This window comes from Mustela putorius, unplaced genomic scaffold (genome assembly GCF_011764305.1).
Source record: "Mustela putorius furo isolate JIRA1106 unplaced genomic scaffold, ASM1176430v1.1 tig00000460_pilon_pilon_pilon, whole genome shotgun sequence".
NCBI classification, from domain to species: Eukaryota; Metazoa; Chordata; class Mammalia; order Carnivora; family Mustelidae; genus Mustela; species Mustela putorius.
Window position 1 is genome coordinate 16,579,344 of NW_025421389.1, and position 21,248 is coordinate 16,600,591.

Consider the following 21,248-nt stretch of genomic DNA (forward strand, 5'->3'; position numbering starts at 1 on the left):
CTCAGGCGATGAGGGGTTCCTTGGGGGCACCCACTTGTCTCTCATGCCCAGGCGTGGTCTCCTCCCCGCCCCGGGGGGGTGGGTAATAAAGCTTCAATGTTTCAAGATGAAAAAATTCTGGAAACTGGGTGCAGAACGGTGTGAATGCACTTAACGCTACAGAACTGAGAAATCCTTACAAATACTTCAGATGGTTAAGTTTTAGGTTCTTCTTCTTCTTTTTTTTTTTTTTCTTAAAGATTTTATTTATTTATTTGTCAGAGAGAGCGAGCAAGAGTGAGCACAGGCAGACAGAGTCGCAGGCAGAGTCAGAGGGAGAAGCAGGCTCCCTGCGGAGCAAGGAGCCCGATATGGGACTCGATCCCAGGATGCTGGGGTCATGACCTGAGCCGAAGGCAGCTGCTTAACCAACTGAGCCACCCAGGCGTCCCAAGTTTTAGGTTCTTTACAATTAAATTTCTTTAAAAATTTAAAAAAAAAAGTCTCCAGCAGGGGAGTCTTCCTATTTTTACCACATTCCGCCATCAGCCCGAGGAGCAGCCTAGCAGATGGCCCCAGGCCCACTCAGGTGTTAAGCAGGCATCAGGCAACCAATTATCCAAGCCTGGAAGTCCTCCTGTTCTCCCGTGCTCTCCACACAGCTGCCTCGCCCCTGCCTCTCTCTCGCCTCCACAGAGAACTCAGGTATTGACAGAGGTGGACGTAGGTGCCTGGCATCTGGCCATCATCTCCCAACCAGACTGGTGGCAAACGGAGGGAGCCGCTCCGCTCCTCTCCTCCCCTCCGAACAAAGCTGTGGCCGAGGGGAGAGGGAGGGCAATGCCAGCTAACCTCTCAACTCTGCTGGTGCCATCAACACTGGCTTGGGTGCAGGGACTCCTTAACGCAGCCTTGGAGATCAGTGCCCTGATGCTCCCAGGCTGCCAGTATGGATGGCAGGCGGGCCTCTGCCTCCCAGACTCTAGAGACACGCCAGGTCGACCCCCCGCCCACCCATATATCCTTTTGACGCAAAAGACCTCGACCCTCTGTCTCACCCCTGTGCTCTTAGAGCAATTTCCTCGGAAAGTGAGGCGTGGCTCACCTACTTTAATTTAAAACGGTCAGAGGATTTTGGTTCATGGATGGTCAGGTCGGGGGGGCCCTCAGGCAGCAGGAGTGAGTAGGGAATTGCAGGGGTGCAGCAGAACGGTCACAAGGGCCCAGAGAAGTTGGGATGCACACTCACGGCTGGGATCTCCTCAGATTCATGCCAGCAGCAGAGTTCTGCACCAACAGGTGGATCCGGAAACTTCTTCAGGTACCATTGCAAAGGCTGGTTGTCTTGCTCCAGCAGGAGGCTCAAGAGGACCCCAGACTCAGTCAAAGATTCCATCGCTTGCCACGGCTCCTCCTCCCCAGGGAGCCCAGCTCCTGGAGCTCTGGTTCCCGACTGTGCCCTCAGGATGAAAATAATCAGCCCGGTAACGCAGAGAGGCAAACTGCTGGCTTCTTGGCAGAGGGTCTGTGTGACCCTTACTGGCCTCCTTCTGTCTCCCAGAGCTCCGTTTCCAGCACGAAACCTCCCAAGTGGGAGGGTGTGGTCAGCACGGCTCTCGGGACACGCTGGCTGGCCAGTGTCCCATGGCCAGGCTCTGCTTCACCCCACTTTGGCTCCAACAAGGTGGCTGGTCTATGGGCTGAGGGTGACCCAGAGGGGATGCGGTGGGACCCCTCCTCCTGGTCAGTGTGGACAACCACTCCAAGAGGCCAGCTGAGGCCAGAAGACGCAGACGACACGGCAGGTGCACGGGGCCAGCTGGAGGGCTCCGGACAGCAGGCCCCTGATGGACACGCCACGCAAGAAGAGGATGACCCCACAGCCAGGTCCAGGGGTGCACCCCACTAGTTCCTCACACCCCGCTCACAGTTGGTCAGAAACTCCGGGGAGAGAATGAACTCCCGGCTTCCCAGCGCCGTCTGGCCCGTCCCATAAGACAGCCTGTTCACTGTGCAATCTCTCCGCTGGGCGGGCACTGGTCCCTATGACTCACAGCCCTCTCCCAGGCAGAGCGGCCACCAGGGGCTGTGGCAACAAGGCCTGTTCTCCCCCACCCCTACACACACACCCCTTTCCTTCCCCAGAACGTGCTCTCCTGAGCTGACCAGCAAACAACTTCTTTGTTAGAGCCGCCTGTGGCAGGGGGGAGGCAGGGTGGGTGGGTGGGCAGGGCCGGAGTCCTACACATGCCTCAAGTTACAGGATCTGGGTGATGGTACTGGCCAACGTCCTCCAGTAACCCCTCGGCCTAGTCTGGCCTCCCCAGCAGATGTTTCCTGCAATGGAAAGTAGCTGGCCAGGGCTCTGGGGGGAGGGGAGGAGGGGAAGGGAGGGGGAGGTGCCAGGGGCACGGCTGCTATGATGAAATCTGAAATTGGAGACGCTAATAGCCAGGGACTTCTGGAGCACACTCCTGTCACTGCCCCACCGGTCCACGGACCTCCCTGTGCATCGCACCAGCAAGGGGACCGGAGTTGGGCTCCTCTCTCCCCGGATGTACTGGTGGGGAGAAGTTGGGCAGATTGCCTGGAGAAGTTGAGGTCACCAGTTCCGGGGACCCTCCCCTGCCTCCAGCACTAGGAGGGGGAATCCAGGCCAAGGCTGCTCCTCAGACCCTGAGGGCCAACTAGCAATGCTATGACCAGAGACTCTGGCCCCAGCAGGGGTTAAAAGGAAACAGCGCGAACTTAGGGAAGCAGAGGAAGGAGAGTCAGGCCAGTGGGGCCAGAATGGGATCTAGACAGAGAAGCCAGGGCAGCAAATGCATAGCATTGGGACTGGGAAGACATGGGTCCCCAGGAAAAGTTAGACCTTTGAAACAAATGGGGCACCTGCCTCACCCTCCACAGCAATGCCCTCCGTGTAGCGAGGGTCCCAAGCCCGCATGTGATGAGGACTGGTGCCTCTTAGGAGATTCTGAGATCTGAACCAGCAGGACTCCAACACGAGCGGACTCTAAACAGAGCTAATGAATGCACTGAAAATGGAAATCCTGGGGACGCCTGGGTGGCTCAGGGGGCGAAGCATCTGACTCTTGTTTTCGGCTCAGGTCGCGATCTTGGGGTCACAAGACGGAGCCCGTGTCAGGCTCTGCACTCCGCGGGGCGTCTGCTTGAGATTCACCCTCCTTCTCCCTCTGCCCCTCCCCCCCCCTCTCTCTAAAAATAAAGCTTTAAAAAATGGAGATTCTTGACTCCCCAAAGATTCTGACTCCGAGGAACCCAGAGTCAACTGGTTAAACGGTGTTAGGAAAAGTAGACAAGGAGTCTGAATCCTTCCCCAAACTCCTCTCTCTCTCAACATCTGCACACTGGACCCAGCCTCTCGGCCTCCACTGGTACCCATGCAGCAGAGTTCCTCCATCAGGTTATCATCCTCGCCAGGAAGGATCTACGCCTCTAACAGCTCTGGCTTCTACAGCAGAGCATGACCTGCTGCTCAGAAACCCTTTACCAATGTACACGTTCCTTATATCCCACTCCTGTTCCTCCATACGCCGCATCTGATGTGTGCATACCACCCAGATCCCCAACTCCGTATGCACTTCTTGGTGCTCAATCCTTGCCAACACTCCAGACCATACACTCAAGCTTCTCTGCTCTGTATACGGCAGCCCTATCCTTTGCACTGTAGGATGGGAACCCTGGCAGTTCCATTTTCTGGGGTGACCAAAATGCCTCTCTTCTTGGGCCATACCAGACCCCGAGATCTAGGCAGTGTATGGACCACGAAAGCTGAATCCTTCAAGCAATTCCGGAAACATTTCTGTATTGCTATGGGCCTGGTGGCTATAGTTACTGGGTGAGACAGAGTCAGGACACACCCAAGAGAGATAACCCCAGGGAGACAAGTCTCAGTGCTCAGCCTTTGTCTCCTACACCCCCCACGATGGACTGGGCTGGGCAGGGCAGGGCGGCAGGCAGCTCCCGGCCTGAGGAGAGGGCATTGACCCTGAGCTAAACATTAACTGCATGGCAAACACTGGGAGCTGGAACCAAATGGTACCCCTTCCCTGGGTACAACACCGGAGGGGTGGGGTCGAGGAACCCAAGAGAAAAACAGATGGATTTTGGTGGAGTACTAGACCCACCTGGGAAGAAATCAATTAAGACCTTCAAATCCTGGCCTTCCAACCAAAGCCAGGTAGGGAGGAGCCAGATGTGGGGCTGGGGGCGGGGAGGGTGGCAATGAGCCGAGAGAGGACAGAGATGCAGGTGGGACAGCCTTACACAGAAAGGTAAAGAGGGGAGTGAGACTGGCCTCATCGTGGGAGCGGGGACCATTCTGGAGAAGGTGAAGGATGGGAGTCCGGGGAGCGGAAGTCAAGAGACTCTTCCAAGACACTGGGTAGGAAACACTGGGGAGACGGGCAGAGCTGACGGAAGCACACGGGGCTGTAGGCAGCAAGTCCTGTCTCTGGACTTCCACTTTCTATGCTGTCCCCCTAATGTCCCCATTTCGTGCCCACAAGGCTTTGTTCTCTTGCTCTCAATCTCATGCCGGCAGACCTGCTTGGTCATCCCACAGGACTGGCGCTATCCCTTCCTCCCCATCAAAAAAGCCAGCACCCCCATCCCGGGGCGTCGAGGGGAGCTTGGGCTCTAAGTCTCTCCCAGCTGCCAGGGCCTAGGCTCCTAACTTAGGACCTCAGACAAGCTGCTTCTCTGGGCTGCTATGACGACTGACCGCCCAGGAAGGGGTGAAGCCGATGAGGACAGTTACCTGTGTCCACACAAGGCGAGGCACCAAGCAAGAGACTCGTGACCGCTTCATCCAAGATGCAAGCCTACTGCACCCAACAGGGGCCATCTCTGGGGGACAGAATGCACCCCCCTCCCACCTCCAACCTTGCTCTTGGCTTCCTACTGAAACTAAAGCCCTGTTTGTGCTTATCCCACCACTTCATGTCTACTGGGGCTGCGTCTCTCAAGCTGGGAGCCTTGATGAATAAAGCTGGGATCATCAGGCGCCTGGGTGGCTCAGTGGGTTAAAGCCTCTGCCTTCGGCTCAGGTCATGATCTCAGGGTCCTGGGATCGAGTCCCACATCGGGCTCTCTCTGCTCAGCAGGGAGCCTGCTTCCCCCCCTCCCTCTGCCTGCCTCTCTGCCTACTTGTGATCTCTGTCAAATAAATAAATAAAATATTTAAAGAAAAAAAAAAAGCTGGGTTCATCAAGTAAGTTGGCGGGGGGGCACAAACGTAAGGAGGCATGGATATAATCAAGCCTGGGAAGGTCTTTTTTTTTTAAGTTTTTTTTTTAAGATTTTATTCCCTCCATGGTCCCCGCTCTTCAGGTCAGAGTGGTCTGCCATCCTGGTGACAGCTCCTCCCGGGCCAGGTTAGGTGAAAGTCAAATGTGGAACAACGAGATGGCAGCTCACACAGTCAGAATGGCTAAAATTAACAAGTCAGGAAACCTTGACAGATGTTGGCGCGGAAAGCAGAACCCTCTTCCACTGCTAGGGGGGATGCAAGCTGGTGTAGCCAGTCCACAACACAGGACAGAAGTTAAAATAGAGCTACCCTACGACCCAGCAACTGCTCTACTGGGATTTTACCCAAAGGATATAAACACAGTGATTTGAAGGGGCACGTGCACCCCAATGTTGATAGCAGCAATGTCCACAAAAGCCAAACTATGGAAAGAGCCCAGACATCTGTCCATTGACAGATGAATGGATAAGGAAGATGTGGTATCGATACACAATGGACTAGTACTCAGCCAGCACAAAGAATGACGTCTTGCCATTGGCAACAGAAGTCAGTTAGAAAGACAAACACCGTATGACTTCACTCTGTGGAATTTAAGAAACAAAACAGATGAACATAGGGGAAGGGAAGGAAAACTAGAATAAGATAAAATCAGAGAGGGAGAGAAACTGTAAGAGATTCTCAACTCTAGGAAACAAACCGAGAGCTGCTGGAGGGGAGGGGGGAGAGGGGACGGGGTAACTGGGTGATGGACACGGAGGAGGGCGCGACGGACTGAGCGCGGGGAGCTGCATGCCACTGACGGGTCCCTGAATTCTACCTCTGAAACCAACAACGCGATGTATGTTAATTATACGGAATTTAAATTTAAAAATGTAAAAATAAATAAATTAGTGAATATTTATCACAAATTCCACCTCTGAAAGGAGAATAGTGGAATCTTGCCCCAGGAAATTACAGAAGTCTGCCATGATCCCTATGCTTTGTGTTATTCTGGCTAGAAAAAGAAACACAAGTATCAGAGGCAGGGGAAAAAAAAGCAAAATGTGGAAGAGAGGAAGGTAAAGGAAGGGGTTGGGGAAATGCTGGATGGGCTTCCTTCCCAGCAGACCCAAGCCACTCAACAACCCCAGGTGTTCTCAAGGGTCAGCAGCTCCGCCAGGACGCCCGGTCCGCGAGCTGACCAGGGCATGTGTGACTGTCCCGGAGCTGGGATGACAAAGCCTTTGCAGAAGGATGGCCCCCTAGGCAGCAACCCAGCTACAGTGCTCCCCTGAGTGTCAAAGAGGGCTGTTGGCAGCGCGGAGAAGGGGGGATGGGGCAACACAGAGGCCAAGTTAATTGCCTTCTGGAAAACTGTGGATGTATTATTGGAAGGCAGTGCTAGGGAGCATGAGGCTTCTGCTCGCAAGAGCACAAACACATACGGGGGTGTCAGCCCCCCAAGGGTGCAAGCGCTGGGAAGATTGTGAGGACCCCACACCATGGACCCCGAGTCACGTGGCTCTGGGGAAACCCCCAGGTGGTAGCTTCCTGAGCAGGGCAGGACAACGGTGCCTAGGGGAACCAACACACTCAGTCCTGTGCTACAGATAGGCTTGCTGACAACATCCAAGTGGTCAGAGATGGGGGTGACACTAGCTGTGTGGGGCAGGCAGCACCTTGCTTCCTCCACAGACACCCAGAAGCCGGCAGTCCAAAGCCAGGGTATCGTCTTGGTCTCAGGGGGAGAGCAGGGTTTTTGTGGGAGCAGCAGCCCGGGGCTACCTGAAGCCAGCCTTTCTAGGGCTTTCCCTGACACACCAGCTGCTCCTTTCCCTCCCGATGTGAAAACACATGCAGACAAAGTGGAAAGAGAAACTAGCCCCTGACACCTGCAATTTAGGCTGGCTGGAGGTCCCCCCCGTCCCCTCTCGGCCTCCCAGAGTCTCCCTACCATTTCCCTGCCCCTCCTCCCCATCATTCCGTTCTGCAACCCGTCCCTGCCCGCCCCAGTCTTCCACCGAGGAAGCAGAGCAGGAAGGAGTGGAAGGAGCCACTTCTGCCTGCAACGTGGAAACAGCCGAGGAAAAGGGAGCCACAAGAAGACATTTCTGGATGGGCCGCCTGGAGTCTGCGAGAACCCCAGAGCGAGAGCACGCGCCCCAGAGAGGGGGCGGTTCGGGGCAGCGTTTAGTCCCTTGTGCACTTGGCCTCTGAGTTAACGATTTGTGCCAAGTGGGGAGTCAGTCTGTCATGCTTCCGTAATTTATTCGGGGTGAGGGACGGGAGCTGGAGGAGACACTGACCATCTGTGAGTCCCAGGAAGGCCTGCGAGATGACCTTGCGTGGGGGCCCATTGCGCAATCAGGGAGGGTCTCCAGCGACAGGGCTCAGGCAGGAAGCAGGTCTGGCCACTCTCAGCTCCTCTGCCGTCTCCCCCTTATGTGTCGCCAGAGCCCCTGAGTTCTGGGCCCTTGTGGTGACTGGCATCCATTCCTGTCCCTCACTCTGCCAGGGCTCAGGGGCCCGCTGGGATGTGCAGGGGCGGAGGGAGGCCCTGAGGTGACAGAATAGGGAAGCCACAGAGGGGAAGGAAAAACTGGGGGCTGGTATCAGAGAGGGAGGGCGAGCCAGCCCCAGAATGGAAATCAGAGAAAGGAGAGGAGGAGCCAGAGACAAAAGGGCCTGGAGTCAAGGAAAGGGAAAGCGAGCTGGAACAGAAGAGCCTGACTGAGAGAAAGACAGTGACAAGGAGGGGGGGGCCTGCATGTCCAAATTTGGCTGTTTCAATGGGCTAACATGTCTGCAGCCACCTGTTTCCTGTTCCCTCTGGGGCACTAATTTTGCAATGCTGCTCAGAGTGGTGGAGGCTTTCTCAGGCAAAGGATGTTAGAGGCCCCACATAGCTCCCAAGAAAGTGCCCCCCCCCCCCACAGAAGCAGCTTCTATCGCCTCCAGGATTTGAGCTCTAAGTGGCGCGGGGGCTGAAGACCACGGCAGGTCTAAAGGGAAGGGCTGCAGAACGAGGGGGCGTCGTCTGGCTTCTCCCCGACACAGGCCACCTCGGCCCACCTGTCTACAGCTCAACCCCGTCAATGCAGCCCTCCAGCCTCCGCCTCGGGGGCGCCGGGTTGGGTGGGCAGAGCTCCCCAGGGACAGGCAGGGCTGCTGAGCAGCAAAAGGTCAGAAGCCACAGGGCTGACCAGGCATCCCTGAGCCGTGTTTGAAAATATCCCCCTACCCCACCCCACCTCACCCTAGGATCAGAAACAAGCCCCTACATGAAGTGCAAGCCTCCCCTCCCCCCAGGGCGTGCACAGCACCCCTCGCTCCCAGCCACCTTCTCCCCTACCCCTTCCACATGCCCGTGAGGCCCCCTGGGGTACAGCCTGGCCAGGGGCAGCGGGCAGTGGTACCTGCATGATCAAGCAGACCAAGTGTGGGGAGCGCCAGGCCCTGGGTGGGAACGACGGCGGCCTGAGGCCAGGCCCTCTGCGGCCCAGACCCAGAGGGCAGAGTGCAGTGCGGCCGGATGGCTGAGACCTCGGTCAGCTGCTCTCTGGGCGGAGGCGGGGATGGGGGGGGTTCAAAAAGCTGCCGCCAGTCTGTGTGGTGGGGGCTGTGGGCCTGGACGGGACGGCTTAGTCCACAACACAAGTTCTGGCTACGGAGTGGCTGGGTGAGCCGCCACCACGGACGACCCCAGGCTACACCTGTACTACAGACCCAAGAGCAGTGGTTGTCTTCTAGAAGGCACACGCCTCTTGGGCTAGCTGAGGGGGGCCTTGGGGCAGAGGTCAAATTCCGTTACAGGGAATGGCCTCTCTACTATCAGAGAAAAGTCTGGCTGCATTTTCCCCACAATGTCTCTACTAAGGGAAGGAAACCTTGGTCCTAATTTAGGCCCCAGAGCTGTCCCCATCCCAGAATTCCGTGTGGTCTCTGGATGCCTCCCCGGCCTGGTCCCCTCCCCTGGGGCTGGAGGAGCCCTGCCCACAGGGGTAAGGGAGGATAGGGAGGGCCATCCCTCCTTGGTCTGCCCTGAATCAAAGCCTCCTTCACCAGCAGTCCTGCCCTGCTGCAGAGAGGGTAACCAGTGTGTTTGGTCTTTAGGGGCGGGGGGCCAGCCAGGGGCCCATCAGCTGGTTCAAGCCCCTGAAGCAGCCCCACCGCACTCCGCCCCTCTCCATTCCCACGGCTCCCACCCCCCGACCCCCACCACACCCGCTTCCCATGCACCCACCCGACCAGAAGAGAAACAGGGATACTTACATTATACCAACTCTGGCTTTTCTGAAAGGACAAAATAAGAGAAGATACCATTAGTCAGGGAAGGGCTAGCGGGAACGGCCAGGGTAGGCCCGGCCTCCTGAGGGAAGGTTACACAGACAGCAGAGGGCGGGCAGGGAAGAGGAACCCCAATGCAGCTGAATGCTTCCCAGGTGGCTGCTCGAGAGGGGGCCTCCTTTCTCAAGACAGATCCAGAAAGGAGGCCCAGGGCAGGTCCATGCTGGAAGCCTCACCAAGGTCGGGGCGGCAGGCAGCGGCAGCACCAGCCAGAGCTCAGCTGGAAGGGAGTCGGAGCCCCATCACGAGGTTCTCTGATGGGGGGAAAGGATGCGCGGCAGGCATCCGAGACCCAGTCCCCAGATGGGCCCTGACCAGAAGCAAAGTGCAGACGGAGACCAACCCAGCCTTCCGCCCCAAGTCAGCCCCTCTGCACAAGGCAGGAGGGGACCCTTCTGGAAAAGGAAGAGAAGGGGCTGCCTGGAAACCTCTTCCAGATACATTCTTGGGGAGCAGAGGAGGCCATTTCTCCTTCCACTCCACAACTGGCCGAGGAGATGAGAGAGGCTGGGGAGTACCGGGGGCTCTGCCCCGGGAGGAAGGTCGAAACACATCATTGCTAATGGTGCCTCCAGCTTCGAGGTGCTGTCATTCTGTTACCCACAAAATCAAGACTCCGGGCCAGCTCCAGAATTCAGGTGCTCTCGGCTCCCGGCCCTGGGCAAAGGTGACTTGTTTTCATGGCAACTGAGAGGCGTGGCTGACACTGTGCTCTGTCTACCTCCAATCTCTATGGCCAGGAGTCCTTTATGCACACCCCACTTGGAAGACAGACAGACAGGCAGATAGGAGCACACACACACACACACACACAGAGCTGCTGGACCCCAACCCTTGAGGTGCTGATCCAACAGTTATAGACTGGAGATGGAATATTTTTGGTACTAAGAAGCTTGCCAAAGGCATTAACTGCAGCGAGAATCACTAGGTAGGGGAAACCGTGTCTGCATGTCAACAACTACACACAGGGCTGGGGATTCTGGGCCCAAATGCAACCTTCACCGCCCCCCACCTTGTCTAACAGGTTCAGACTCCTAAGGGAAAGAAAGGTCAGTCACGGGCTCAGAATGTCGACTGGGGGCGTGTCTGGTGGGGGTAAAGGGCAGGTGACTAAAGCGTGGTCTTGCAACCTCCCCCTTGGCCAGCTCTCTCTCTCTCCACCAGAAGAACTCTCTAGATGCTCTCCCCATAGTCGCTTCCCAACAAAGGCTGTGACTATGGCCCATCTGCAAGCCACATGCTCAAACCACGGCCTTACCCTCTCCTCTAATCCAGAGGTCTTAGCGGGGAAAGGGGCCCCATCTGACTACTTACAACCAACTGTTGCCCTGCTGAGGGAGCTACAGTCACAGTCTTCACCTGCAAACATCTGGCGAAGGCCACCCGTACCTGGAGGAGAGGGATGGGGCACAGGCTGCGTCTGCCCTGACCTTCACCTTGGGAGGTCTTCGCTCCTGGGGCCTGCCCTGAGATCACACGGCACGAGGCTGTGCAGGCATTCCCTAAGCCCCATCCCCCAGAAGTGGAGAGGTGCGGTCAGCCTCCATGGCTCCTCAGGTCCCAGCACTTCATCAACCCGAAGACAGGCCCTCAGACACCTGCTTCACAGCTGAGAAAATGCTCTGTCACCTGCCCCCTGGCTCCTTACCCCACTGTCCTGGCTTTCACGGAAGACCCCAGGAGGGAAGGGGGAACAGGAATGAACGTGGGCTGGGTGTGGGGACCCAAGAACCTTTACGATCATTCCTATGTGGTGTTCTCGCCCCTGCCTAAGGTACACAGAAGAAGTAGATTTTTTTCTTCCTGTACTGCCACACAGCTATGCGTGCTTTCTGAATCTGCTTCGAACAAAGGGCTTCAGAGTGACAAAGAGCCTTGACCACGGAACCCGTGTCCCATCTCTGTGGGACACCTTTGTGTGTGATATTTGCTCTTCTGGAAAGGGGTGGCAGGAGAAGAATTTGTGCTCCCAAGTACTGAAATGTGAAATGTGCCATCAAAAGCGAGGACTTCTGTCTTCTCCCTCAGCATGAGACTCTACCCCAAGCAGCCATCTCCAGGCACACTGGGAGAACCTCTGGGGAAAATACCCCCCCCCGCCCCGATCCATAGTAGCTCCTGAGAACACGCACTGTGGGCGCGGGTCTCTGAACTCTGACCAGCCTCCTGGAGGCAAATTCCACCCTCGTGGCTTTGCTCTCCCAGGGCTGAGTGCCCAGCTCAGGGAGGTAGGGAAATCAGAGGGAGCTCCCAGGCCCCGGTGCAGCGAGAACAGAGGTGTCCCCTGACATGAGTTAGGCTATCTGCCCTTGCAGGTTCCCTGAAATGCCCCTCCTCTGCAGAGAAGGCCAGAAGCGTGGGAAAAAACAGAACTAGGCATGGGGGTGAAGGCTTTTCTGACAGGTCATGAATGGATTTGGCCAGAAAGGGCGTCAAGGAACGTATACTCAAAGACCGTGTGGAACACATTTCTATCACCTCCTGGAAAGGGTCTCAAGAATAAGCACTAAAGGAATGCAAGGCCCCTAGAGACAGACCCATGTTCCCTAAAAACATCTCCCCAGTGCAAAGGCTCCTGGAGTTGGGAAGATGGGGACAGGGGAACCAGAGGAGGGGGAGAGCGGAGCTCTACTTAGAGGAGGTCAGAAATAAGAGAGACTTCTTACTTTGATCAGGTTAAGTCTGTCATACTGGAAAGAAAACCACAGAAATTAGAATTGAAAGACAAGTCAAAAGTCAAGGGGAGAGGAGCAGCAAAGCCACTGAGCTGGGATGACACAGCTCAACCAGCCTGGGACCTGGGTTCTGCGGGGACCTCTGCAAGGGCTAGCCTAGAGCAGGAGCTCCTGGCCGCGTGTAGCGGCCGCCAGCTCCCCCTAGTGGCCTCAAGCCAGCACTACAGAGCAGAAGGTGGGTGGTGGCAGGAACTCCAGGGGTTTCAGGGAAGAGGAAAGAAGCCATGACCATCTTCTAGCCCGCTGCTCTGGGCAGGACTGCTGCACCCAGGAAGGGTCAGCCTCCGCAGTCTAGTTAAAGATTCACAGGTGTGGGGCCTTACTGATCCCTTAGCATGATCCCCTACAGATTAACACGAGGAAATGGAGGCTCTAGGGAGGGGAAACAGATACAGCAGGACACCTTGGCTCCAGGGACAAGGGGGAACCCTCTCCTGCTTGCCTGGAAAACACAGGAGATCTCCTCCTCTGTGAGGTGGACGGGAGGCACTGAGGGAGGTGGCCTGGCTGGGTAGCGACGGCCGTTCTGGCTACCACATCCCTTGCCATGGATATGTTTGGTCAACCTGAGACAAGCATCTACCTAGAGGGTGGGGGGAGGGGTATCCCCACCTCACCTCTGCAGCTCTCCAAACCAGGGGACTCCCAGACTATGTGTCTGCCTCCCCTGAGCTCTTCAAAGGGAAAATAAAACCCAGCCCCCTTCACCTTCTCCCCTGCCCCATCACCTCCTTATGAAAGGGGGGGGGCACGATTAACTTGGAATTCACCCTCAGCTCGTGGTCCCTTCTTTATGCCACATTTTGCCTCTCAGGGCCCCAGCCTGGCTTCTAATAGCCAGGTTTGGTTTGTGGACCACCTAGGCATGTGTCTTCTCTCCCCTCCCTAGACTGTGCGCTGCCCAGGGCGGGTAACTGGTCTTTACGATTGCTTCCCAGAGAAGAGCTGCCATTCAGCAGGAGAAGTTTAAAAATTCTCCTTACTGAGGGCTTGCCTCCACCCAGCACCTGGCAGAAGAGGCACCGGCCCCCCGAGGGTGGGGACTGCCGGCCATCAGTAAGGTTTGCCTCTGCCACTGAGTGCCTTGCTAGGCATGGGGGTAAGAGGGCCAGAAGCCCGTGGCTTCACCTTGGGATGGAAAAGTGTGCAAAGTCCGTAGGCAGGACCAGAGGGATGGAACAACCTGATGCGTGTGTCTGGCCACATGGGTGCTGTCCCCAGCCAGAGGGCGGAGGCGCCGGGGTTGTGTGTGTGCTGGTGGCTCAGAGAACTCCCTCACACAGGGCGAGCTCCTCTCCCCCTCCCTACAGCAAGCAGCCACCGTCCCAAGTCCTCAGAGGCAAGCTTTTAGCCTGAAGGTCACAGACTCTAGGATTAGCCCTGAAGTCTCTTGTTCTTCTCTCAGGAAAGAGAACAGCTGTTCGCCCTCCTCCTCCTCCCCAAAACACTTAGAGAGGCTCAAGACTATTATTAAGCCATTCCTCTGCTTTTTCTTCTCCGGGCGACATCCCACCTCCTTTCCCCCGTGGGGATTATTTCCTGAGCCCTGCTGTTCTAAAATACCTATGGCTCTCCCTGTACTCCGCGTTCTGCTCGGACCTCTGAAATCCCGGGGGCCGGGGGCCGGGGGCCGGGGGCCCGGGGCCGGGCGGACGCCGGCACTGACTCCCTGACCTGGCTGCATTGCTGCGAGGCCTGGAAGGGGCCACCACCCACGTCCACCAACTGCCAGACGTCAGCACCATGCCCTTCTGGGAGAACAGTCCCGCTCTGATCACAGTTCAGGGTCCTGAGAACACCAGAGGCCATGAGGCTGGGCAGTGGGCAGGTAGAGGGAGGGAGGGTGCCAGGTGCAGCTCCTGAGGTCGCTCTACCGCACCGGGGACCTCCCTATGGGCATCTGTCGCCCTCAGTCATCTTGTCCGGGGAATCGGGACTCACCCAGCAAAGCAGGTATAAGGGACTCTCAGGACCTGAAGCCCCTCTGGATGGGGCCTCCCTTCCCCAAAGCAACGAAGGAAGCCCCGGCAGGACTCTGCTTCTAGATGGCTCCATGTAAGGAGGAAAGAGATTCCCAACCCAAGGCAGTGTTCGGGGAGCAGGCAGAGACCGGGGAGGACGGGAGACAGGTCTGTTCTCCGACTCTGGGCGCAAGAGGAATGGTCCCTCGGTAACGTCAAGCCAGCCTGCTACGGGGCAGCAGGGCCGGCCCTTCTGGGAAAGGGACCAAGCGAGACATGGGCCAGAGTGGGCGGGGGCGGAGGGAGGGGGTGCAGAGCACTACAGACAATTCAACACCAGAGGGGAGACCAAAGACAGAGACAAAAGATGGCTTACTTTTGAGAGGCGCTTGTGAGACTAAGACCATGCATGCAAAGGAGGTATTTGGGAAATGGTGGGGAAGAAGAGGAAGAACAAGAAATCAAAAGACAAATCAGATGGGAAGCCAGCTCCCGTGCCTCCCAGGGGCCCCCTTCCCCTCCCCAGGGCCTGGGAGCCCAGCAGTAAACAGAAGCTTTTTGAAGGAGCATCTAGGCAAAGAATATCTCCTGCTTCCCAAAGGACTGGGGAGGGGATAAAATCTCTGGGGATCCATCTGTAGCCCAGGCACCCCTCTGGGGCTTATGCTATGCCTATTCTCAGGCAAAGGCCCGGGTCCTCGGGCAACAGCATCTTGGGAGGGACAGAGAGGCCTGGTCACCGCCCTCCTGGCCAAAGGACTACCAAGTGGGTTATTACCAAAGGTAAGGCAGAGAGACAGCCAGGGTGGACGTTAAAAAACATCCCCCTTCCCGAGGACTCTCTTCCTGGCCCTGTTGTTGTCCCAAATCATGTTCCCTTCTACCCCAAATTTGAAAAAGGAAGCGGGACTAAACAGATGGTCCCTCCTGGTCCCCAGAGCACCCTTTCTCCAAATCTCAAGGTCCAGGAGGCTCCCTCACCCCAAGAGAGAGAACAGTCAGCGTGGAATCCTGTAATGAGTTCCCCGGGGGGCACTCCGAGGGCTGAGCTGAGAAGAGAACACTGGGCTAGGGTCAACCCTGCCTGTCCCACCCTTGCCTCACTGACACAAGGGTCCTCGGGGAAAGGTCTCCCCCCTTCGCCGCCCCCCCGACCCCCCCCCCCCCCCTGGCTTCCCTGCAGCCAGCTAAGGAGGAAGTGGAGAGGCCCCAGCGGGGTCCAGCTCACCTTGGAATTTTTGCCGCCACTCCGGCCAGACTGTGAGGAGCAGCTGCGCTGCACGCCCTGCTCCGGCGTGGACGGGGACTTGTCCGAGGAGTGATCTGAGCCCTTCTCCACCATGGTGTCTCCGTCCGGGCTCTGCGGGGTTGGCGAGCGAGACCGTTTGCGGAGGATGGGGGAGCAGGCCGGCGTGCTGCGGTTTGAGTTACTGGCAGTGCTGCAGGGGCAGATGGAGAGAGGGAGTGGGGTGGGAAGGGAGGAGGAAAGACAGGCAGTCAGTGATTGAAGGCCAAAGCCGGGTCCCAAGGAGCCAGCTCAGGGAGCCAGGGTTGGGGCTGGGGAGAAACAGGGAGAGAAGGGCTACGGGCTCACGGCACCGTAATACTGCTGCTGGCCAGGAGGGGGCGGTGGTGTCAACGGGAAATGGAAATAGGACTAGAAGGGGTAAGTAGGGCAATTAGACATTTAGCTATTCATCCATCCATCCATCCGACCATCTGTCTGTCCATCCATCCAAATATTGTCAGAGTCCCTATTACATGCCAAGAGCCATCTCCAAAAAAGAATTTAGGAGCCGAAAGACGCATGAGAGATCATCTAATACTGCAGATCTGGTTTCGACATTTTGTTTTACACATATGTGCCTGTAAAAATGGTCAAAAATAATCCTACTTTTCAAAGCAGTCACGTGCACTCTATTTCGCTAGCTTCTTAAAACAATCCTCCACGGAGGTAGTAATGACAAGTGCCCTAATCCTTATTTTTAAAAATGAAGCCCGTGCACCCCAGAGAGGAGCTCAGATGTCCTCTGATCGCAGAGGCATTCGAAACAAAACCTGGGTCTCCTGACTTGCAACTCACACACACCAGAGTACTTCCTTGTAAGCCGTACTGCTCTCCGCGTCCCCTGCCCAGGGCGAAGACGAACACAGCAGAAGTTCTCACCTTCCAGAGTCCCTGCCACCCAACCGTGTTTCCAACAAGTATCTTATATGCCCCACGGTCCTGAACCCCTGCACACCAAGGCTTATAAGCTGTGTATTTACTGCTGGATACTGAGCTTCAGCTCTTGATGGAAAAGAAGGATAGAAGACAGAAGAGGGGAGGAAAACTGAATACTGTGACGTTGTAACAAGTGTTTGCTTTGGTCTGAGAGGACAGAGCAAGAGAAGTCAGGGACAAGGACAAGGTTAAGTGGGAAAGAGACAGGAGAAAAGGGAAGGAAAGCAAGGATGAGACTGCAAAGCCAAAGAAAGCATAAGGGCAGGGGTGGGGGCGGGGGGCAGATGAGAAGCCCAGGGTCTCTCTCACCCACTCAGTGGTCAGAGAGCAGGGCCAGGCTTCTGGAACAGCCCAGATCCAAGGCTGTGAGGGCCCCTTCATCCCAGCCTTCCCTAAGGGAGTGCCGTGCCGGGTGGGGAACACAGTCATTTGCATGAAGATCAAGCTGTGACCTCAGATGTCCCATGGAACCCATTTGCAATGAAAACCATGTACATGTGGAGACGTGAAAGGTAAGACCTGAGGCTTTGCTTCACCCTAAAACAGATCGAAGTTTTAGATCTCACTTAAAATACTAACAATTCCCTTGATTTAGAGAAAAGAAGCTCTTTGAGTTCTCATCCCGTAACCATCTTTATCCTCTGACCCCGCCCCAACTCATTCCCATGCAAACCCTGGAGAGAGGAAATTATGTTCCTTTTCCTGGTTCGGAAAAGCAGAGCCTTGGAATGGTGGCAAGGGGACGGTGGGACACGGCCTCCAGAAGGAAGACTCAGGTGCTCACCAGTATTCCAAGGATTTTCTGTCTTCTAGGATTACTTAGCTAGAAGCATAGCCAGGAACTCTACTCCTCACCTCAAGGAGTTTGCTCACGGACACACCAGAGTGTGGACGACGCCTAGCACCGCCCGTCTCAGACCCAACACGCCCACAGCTCAGCTCCACTTTTTCCCTTCCGTAATGGGACCTCGAAACACATGGTGATCCCAAGTGCAGCAATGAAAGGAGATCTTATCTTCCAAACTCTCCATCCCCACTGAGAACAGGCTGTCGAGGAGGGATTCAGTAAGGGGTGGGCCAAAAAATTCTAACCTGCAGGAAACTCACTCCAACTTGCCCCAAACCACATGAACCTCACACTCAATGGTCAAAATGTCTCTGAGATTCCCTCAACACCTAGTGGCCTCCTCTTAGCTGACCCACCATAAGCCATCCAAGGAGACCTGACTTTGGGCCTTGCATGCATCCGTCGAAACGTCAGTCAATAAACTTGTACAGTCCTTTGTCACTTTTTTCTCTGTGCTTTTAAGGCTACTGATCATCTGAGCTCTTCCTAAAGATCTCGCCTCCCCTTCCGGATGCCACACACCTCTTCCGGCCTCAGACGTTGCCTTCTCTTTGCTAACTCTACCCGAAGTGTGGTCCTTCCCCGAAGGTGAGTCCTTCCTTGCCCACACCATCTCCCGCTTCACAGGACTTCGCCTGTGCCTTGCAGCAGAAGACTTCCTCCCCGCCTGCTTCCGGCTCTCATCACTTGCTCACTTCAGCCCAGCAATCTGCAGCTGAGGGGATACTCCCTCCAAACCCACGTCTCACAAGCCCCTCAGACGGAAAGCCAAGCCTGCCGTTGGTCCTGAACCTCTTCCCGCTACGGCCGCTTCTCCACAGCATTCTCATTCCCCGTCTCTGGGGCTGCAGACCCACAACTTCCATTTCACCCCGCAAAGAGCCAGTTGCTGGATCCCATCAATTCTATTTGCTGAAAGCTCTTTGCCACCCTTCCTTCCTCTCCCTCCAGGGCCCCTTGCGGAGCTTCTCCCCAGATGGTCTTCTAGGCAGTCTCTTTCTCTCCCTCCTCTCTTGGGCTCATTCACACCTCTGGCATTCAACCTTTCTGAATACAAACCTGATAGCATCTTTCTTCTGCCCCCCTCCCAGCATTCACATTAAAGTCTCCAATCCTCAGAATGGAATTCAAAGTTCTTGAGGGAAAATCATTTTGACACTTACTGTACCCTGGTACTTTGTCTCTCCTTACACAATCTTTGAGAGCTCTCGAGTATAGTCCTATATAACCTTCACTGGTTTTCTTCCCACTCTCCTCCTCCTGGCTCCTGACTTCCACACCTATCACTACTTGAGTGTGAGGGGTCCCTCCCCCAACTCCCACCCCACCCCCGTATCTACCTACCAGAGTCCTACCCAGCCTTTAACACCCATCTCAAACCCCACCTTCTCCGAAAAGCTTTTCAAAGCCTCCGCCACTGAACTGGCTAGAGCATCTAACATATTCTGCCCAGTGCACGCTCTTGGAAGCACCCACCTGTGCACCCCCCGCCCCCACAACACCCAGTGGGAGGCTCTCTAAGTGGTAGGGGCTCAGTACACATCCGCTGGATCGAATAGCATTCGAGTTTTAACAATCCTCATGGCTTTCCCAGTCCCCAGTATCCCGACAACTCCCAACCAAGTCTGTGCCTTCAACCTGCTAACAAAAATAGCTATACAGGTTTCTGAATGTTTATATGAGTTCCTGGCCTGATGCCAAGTGTTTATGATGCGATCGCCTATTGAGATCCCCCAGCCAATCTATGAAGTGTTAGTGGGTATTATTATTTGTCCCATTTTTCAGATGATAAAGCGAATTACTGACAGATTCAGTAACTCTCCCAGGGTCACCCAGACAGGTAAGTGGCAAGACTGGGATTGAAATGCAGGCCTGATGACAGAGCATGTTCTCAGAACCAACACTGAGTAATCCTTCTCGGCTGGGTGAACAGATAGAGAAGGATGGATGGGGTGGTGGTGGATGGAAAGAAAAGAAGGAATCAGCTTCTTGCCTCCAGTTTTCAATCCAGTATCTATTTTGCTATCAAAATGAACTTTCTAAAAAGGGATTTTGCAATTCTAACCATCCCCTCCCCTGGTTCAAAGCTCTCTATGGTTTCCTATCCCCTTAGAAGAAAGCCTGTTCTCCGAACTATGGCACAGAAGTTTCTCGAAGGTCTTGAGGATCACCCTTGGCTACTCCTCCCAAAGGACCCCCTCCCCGCCTCAGCCATCCAGGACTAATGACAGATCCTGGTGCCATGTTGTCTCCCTTCCACATTTGTCAGTGTCTCTCATTCTGAAAATACCATTTCCCCCTCCAAGCACTCTTCCAACATTTACTGTTCAAGACTAAACCCAACTAACTCCCCTATCACACTCCCCCCATGCTCTGACCCCTCACTATACAAGAAGACACCTTCAAAGCTGTAGTTCTAAGTCAGCAAAATCACCACTAGATGTGCTACGTAGCTAATACTCTTTTAACAGGTACTCCATTATCCAGCTCAGTCAGTTAAGTGTTCAACTCTCGATTTCACCTCAGGTCATGATCTCAGGGTCGTGGAGTGGAGCCTCCTTAGGATTCTCTCCCTCTGCCTTTCCCCCTATATTCATGCTCTCTCTAAAAATAATAATAATGATAATAATAAATAAGTAAATAAAAGGTACCCCACTATCCTACAGACTTTGGACGTCCTCCTGAGCAAACAAAACTAATTCCCTTGTAGCTCATAACCCTACACTATTGCATCTTTCGAGCAAACTTCACGGTGTGCCATGAGTCTGATTCTGCCACTATTATTTTTTTTTTAAAGATTTTATTTATTTACTTGACAGAGAGAGATCACAAGTAGGCAGAGAGGCAGGCAGAGAGAGAGGAGGAAGCAGGACCCCTGCCGAGCAGAGAGCCCGATGCAGGACTCGATCCCAGGACCCCGAGATCATGACCTGAGCCGAAGGCAGTGGCTTAACCCACTGAGACACCCAGGGACCCTCTGCCACTATTATTAATAATAGTATTACACTGGGTTTCAAAATCTTGGGAATTTATTTTTTTTTAAGATTTTATTTGTTTATTTGACAGACAGAGCTCACAAGTAGGCAAAGAGGCAGGCAGAGGTTGGGGGGGAAGCAGGCTCCCCACTGAGGAGAGAGAGCCCAATATAGGGCTCAATCCCAGAATCATGGGATCATGACCTGAGCCGAAGGCAGAGGTTTTAACCCACTGAGCCACCCAGGTGCCCTCAAATCTTGGGAATTTAAAACAAAAAAGGACCTTAGATTTTCTACAGAAAGGGCAGGAAGACTGGCATTGGAGGAGCTACTAGACTATGACCCCTTTCAGAATTTAGAATACAACCAGCTTGTCACTTGACATATAAGAAACCTAAGAGGGAGGTTAATAAATTCCTGGCTAAAAATTAACAAGACAGGAAACAACATGTGTTGGAGAGGATGTGGAGAAAGGGGAACCCTCTTACACTGTTGGTGGGGATGCAAGTTGGTGCAGCCACTTTGGAAAACAGTGTGGAGATTCCTGAAGAAATTAAAAATAGAGCTACCCTATGACCTGGCAATTGGGGTATTTACCCCAAAGATAGTGAAAAGAAGGGCCATCTGTACCCCAAGGTTCATAGCAGCAATGGCCACAATCACCAAACTGTAGAAAGAGCCAAGATGCCCTTCAAGAAACGAATGGATAAAGAAGATATGGTCCATATAATACAATGGAATATTACGTCTCCATCAGAAAGGATGAATACCCAACTTTTGTATCAACATGGACGGGACTGGAGGAGATTATGCTGAGTGAATTAAGTCAAGCAGAGAGAGTCAATTATCATATGGTTTCACTTACTTCTGGAGCATAAGGAATAACACAAAGGACATTAGGGGAAAAAAAGGAAAAGTGAATTGGG

The 21,248-nt window shown here is 54.7% G+C and overlaps 1 protein-coding gene across 14 annotated transcripts in view; it reads right to left on the reverse strand.

Annotated features, from left to right (window-relative positions):
- The window catches only part of GRAMD1B (GRAM domain containing 1B), a 241,909-nt gene that overhangs the window by 29,572 nt on the left and 191,089 nt on the right, over positions 1 to 21,248 (reverse strand). For 9 of the 14 annotated variants that reach the window (XM_045080416.1, XM_045080408.1, XM_045080407.1 and 6 more), the window contains 3 exons: positions 15,505 to 15,715; positions 10,895 to 10,969; positions 9,506 to 9,526 (listed from right to left, as the gene is read on the reverse strand). In XM_045080416.1, the coding sequence (XP_044936351.1) occupies positions 9,506 to 9,526; positions 10,895 to 10,969; positions 15,505 to 15,715 (307 nt within the window). Of the gene's footprint in view, positions 1 to 1,228; positions 2,124 to 9,505; positions 9,527 to 10,894; positions 10,970 to 15,504; positions 15,716 to 21,248 lie in introns of those variants that run through there. The other 5 variants (XM_045080411.1, XM_045080413.1, XM_045080414.1 and 2 more) reach the window with 2 other exon arrangements.